Source organism: Spinacia oleracea, chromosome 2, assembly GCF_020520425.1.
Source record: "Spinacia oleracea cultivar Varoflay chromosome 2, BTI_SOV_V1, whole genome shotgun sequence".
In the NCBI taxonomy this organism is placed as follows: domain Eukaryota; kingdom Viridiplantae; phylum Streptophyta; class Magnoliopsida; order Caryophyllales; family Amaranthaceae; genus Spinacia; species Spinacia oleracea.
In genome coordinates this window covers 81,771,722-81,774,628 of record NC_079488.1, presented here as the reverse complement: position 1 = coordinate 81,774,628, position 2,907 = coordinate 81,771,722, and the positions used below count along the sequence as shown (strand labels likewise).

The 2,907-nt window shown below is 40.6% G+C and overlaps 1 protein-coding gene across 1 annotated transcript; it reads right to left on the bottom strand.

Annotated features, from left to right (window-relative positions):
* Positions 1–625: 625 nt before the first annotated feature.
* Positions 626–1,507, bottom strand: LOC130467575 (GATA type zinc finger protein asd-4-like). The gene has a single exon (XM_056836120.1). The coding sequence runs from the start codon at positions 1,505–1,507 to the stop codon at positions 626–628; it is 882 nt and encodes a 293-aa protein (XP_056692098.1).
* Between the last annotated feature and the right edge of the window lie 1,400 nt (positions 1,508–2,907).

Here is a 2,907-nt window from a genome sequence, read left to right as displayed (position 1 = left end):
TTATTTTAGTTGTTAAATAAACTTGAATGACTCATTTTTTCATGAACTTTTAGTTTTTTTTTGGGTAAGTAAGATCATACTGTATTAACACCAAATTAAGAGCGAATAAGGGAGGAATCCTCCCTGTAGCTTTTAGTTATTAAGTAAAAAAAGTGTAACATTTATGACTAAAAGTTAATCTCTATTATATAAGTCGAGAGGGGGTTATTTTCGTAATTATGTTGTTGGTGTCCACCTTGAATTACTAAACTACCCTTTATATACATGTATAAAATTCATTGTAATCTAAAAATGTAACACATTATGGCAATTATGGCAAATTGACGCATTATGGCAATTAACGCATTATATAATCCGAGAAAGTGTGGATGATGTTTTGATAAGAGTTAGAATTAAGGCAATTATAATGGGCTTTAACTTTTTATAGTGGGCAATTAAGGCTTTGATACAGAGTACTTTGAATTAATTCCTGATGAGTTACTGAGCTTATAACCAGTATTTTGAAAATGGGTGTGGGTAATATTACGTACTAGCACTACAAAAAATTGTACCATTAACGACGAAAAATTCCGTTGCTAAAGACCAATAGTCATTGATTAATGATCTGATTCCTGTCGCGAACCCTTCATAAAATGGGGTGTGTTTGTGGTGATGGGTTGGGTTGCTGTGGTGGTGGGATGGGCTGCTGTGTTGTTGGGGTGGGTTGCTGTGCTGGTGGGATTGATTGTTCTGGAGTTGGGGTGGGTTGCTGTGGTGTTGAGGTGGGCTTTTTTGTTGTTGGGGTGGGTTTTTTTGCCTTTGGTGTGGCCTGTTTTTGAGTTGGGGTGGGTCTCCTCTTAGGGGTCAGTTTCTTGGCTTTAGGAACCTTAGGAGCTTTTGGAGTAGTTGGCTTGACTTTGGCCTTTTGTTTTGGTTTAGGAGAAGTAGGTTTTTTGGAGGGTGAAGATTCTTGTGTGGGTTGTGGTTGAGAGGCTCCTGGAAACACCTCATCAGCACCATCCTTGCTTATAATCCTCACATACTCAGTGCTTAAGTCCTCACAATCAACCACATGCACCTCCACAGCTACTGTGTACTCCATTTGTTCTTGAAGTTCCCTTAAAATGTCCTCTCTCTCCTGTTTTTTCCTCATTTCCTCTTCCTCCTTTCTTTGAGCCCTAAGAAGTTCATCTTGTCTCTCTTTGAGCTTTCTCTCACTCTCCTTCCTATGATGCTCAATTGTGGCAACAGCATTTCTAAACACCACTCCTGGTTTGTCTGTACCCTCAACCCATATTTCAGCAGTGTCCTTACCCCAATTCCATCCCCACATTAGCTTCATTGTCTTATCATCTACCAACTCAACTCTACCACAGGGAGACTCAATAAACAGGGCAAATGTACTAGGTAAAAACACATCCTGCCTAACAGATTCCTCAAAAATATCCAAAAACAACCTCAAAAGACGATACTTTTCCATGTCTGTAACTCTCACATCAAAGCTATGTGATCCATGATGCAATAACATGTTATGTTATGATACATATGACAATTCATAAATCATGCGGAAAAACCATTTAGCCAGGAATACATATTATTTACACATAATCATATAGCATAGTTTAGATGCATACTCTTTGTTGCGTGCCTTCCCTAGCTGCGCCCGAACCGAACAAGAACAAGTCTTTAGGACTCCAAGTGTCGTCCCTCCGTAGATAGTCCACAGCACGTCCAGATCCGCCTTAAGATTGACCAACTAGAATCGCCCTTAAGGTACTAATAATTTTCGGCACTTTTAGGCAAGATATGTGACTGAATTTTTCTCTCAAAAACTCACTTTGAATACTTGAAAACTCGTTATAAATTGTGAACCCAGGCCACATATTTATAGGGGTATGGAAAGAGAATTGGAATCCTACTAGGATACGAATTAATTAAAATTAGAATCCTAGTGAAACTCTTATTTAATTAATTTATCTTTTAGGATTAGGAATTTAATCATTAAACGAATCCTGTACGTTTTAGGTTTCGTATGTGAACACAAACACACACGCACGCACAGCAGCCCACGAGGGGCGCCATGCGCGCGCGCACAGCCCGAGCAACGCAGCCCACGACTGCCGCAGCCTTGGGCGCGCGCTGGGCCTGCCTTGCGGTGGGCCTGAAGCAGCCTTGGGCTGGCGTGTTGTGGCGCGCGTTTCCCTTGCTGGACGTGGGCCTGGCTTCGTGCTGGGCCTTCGTCTAGCAAGCTCGTCCGATGCTAATTCGTACGACGCGCTTCCGATTAATTTTCCGATTCCGGAATTCATTTCCGATACGAACAATATTTAACATTTCCGATTCCGGAATTAATTTCCGTTTCGAACAAATATTTAATATTTCCGTTTCCGGAATTATTTTCCGATTCCGATAATATTTCCGATTCAGACAATATTTCCGTTTCCGGCAATATTTCCGATTCCGGCAATATTTCTATTTCCGATAATATTTCCCGATACGTACCATGTTTCCGTTTCCGGCAACATCTACGACTTGGATAATATATATATTTCCGATACGATCCATATTTCCGTTTCCGGCAATATCATCATTTTCGGAGTATTCATTTCTTGCCTGTGACGATCTCAGCTCCCACTGAAACCAAGATCCGTCGATTCCGAATATCCATAGATGGAGTATTTAATGCCATTAAATACTTGATCCGTTTACGTACTATTTGTGTGACCCTACGGGTTCAGTCAAGAGTAAGCTGTGGATTAATATCATTAATTCCACTTGAACTGAAGCGGCCTCTAGTTAGGCATTCAGCTCACTTGATCTCACTGAATCATTAACTTGTTAATTAATACTGAACCGCATTTATTAGACTTAACATTGAATGCATACTTGGACCAAGGGCATTATTTCCTTCAGTCTCCCACTTGTCCT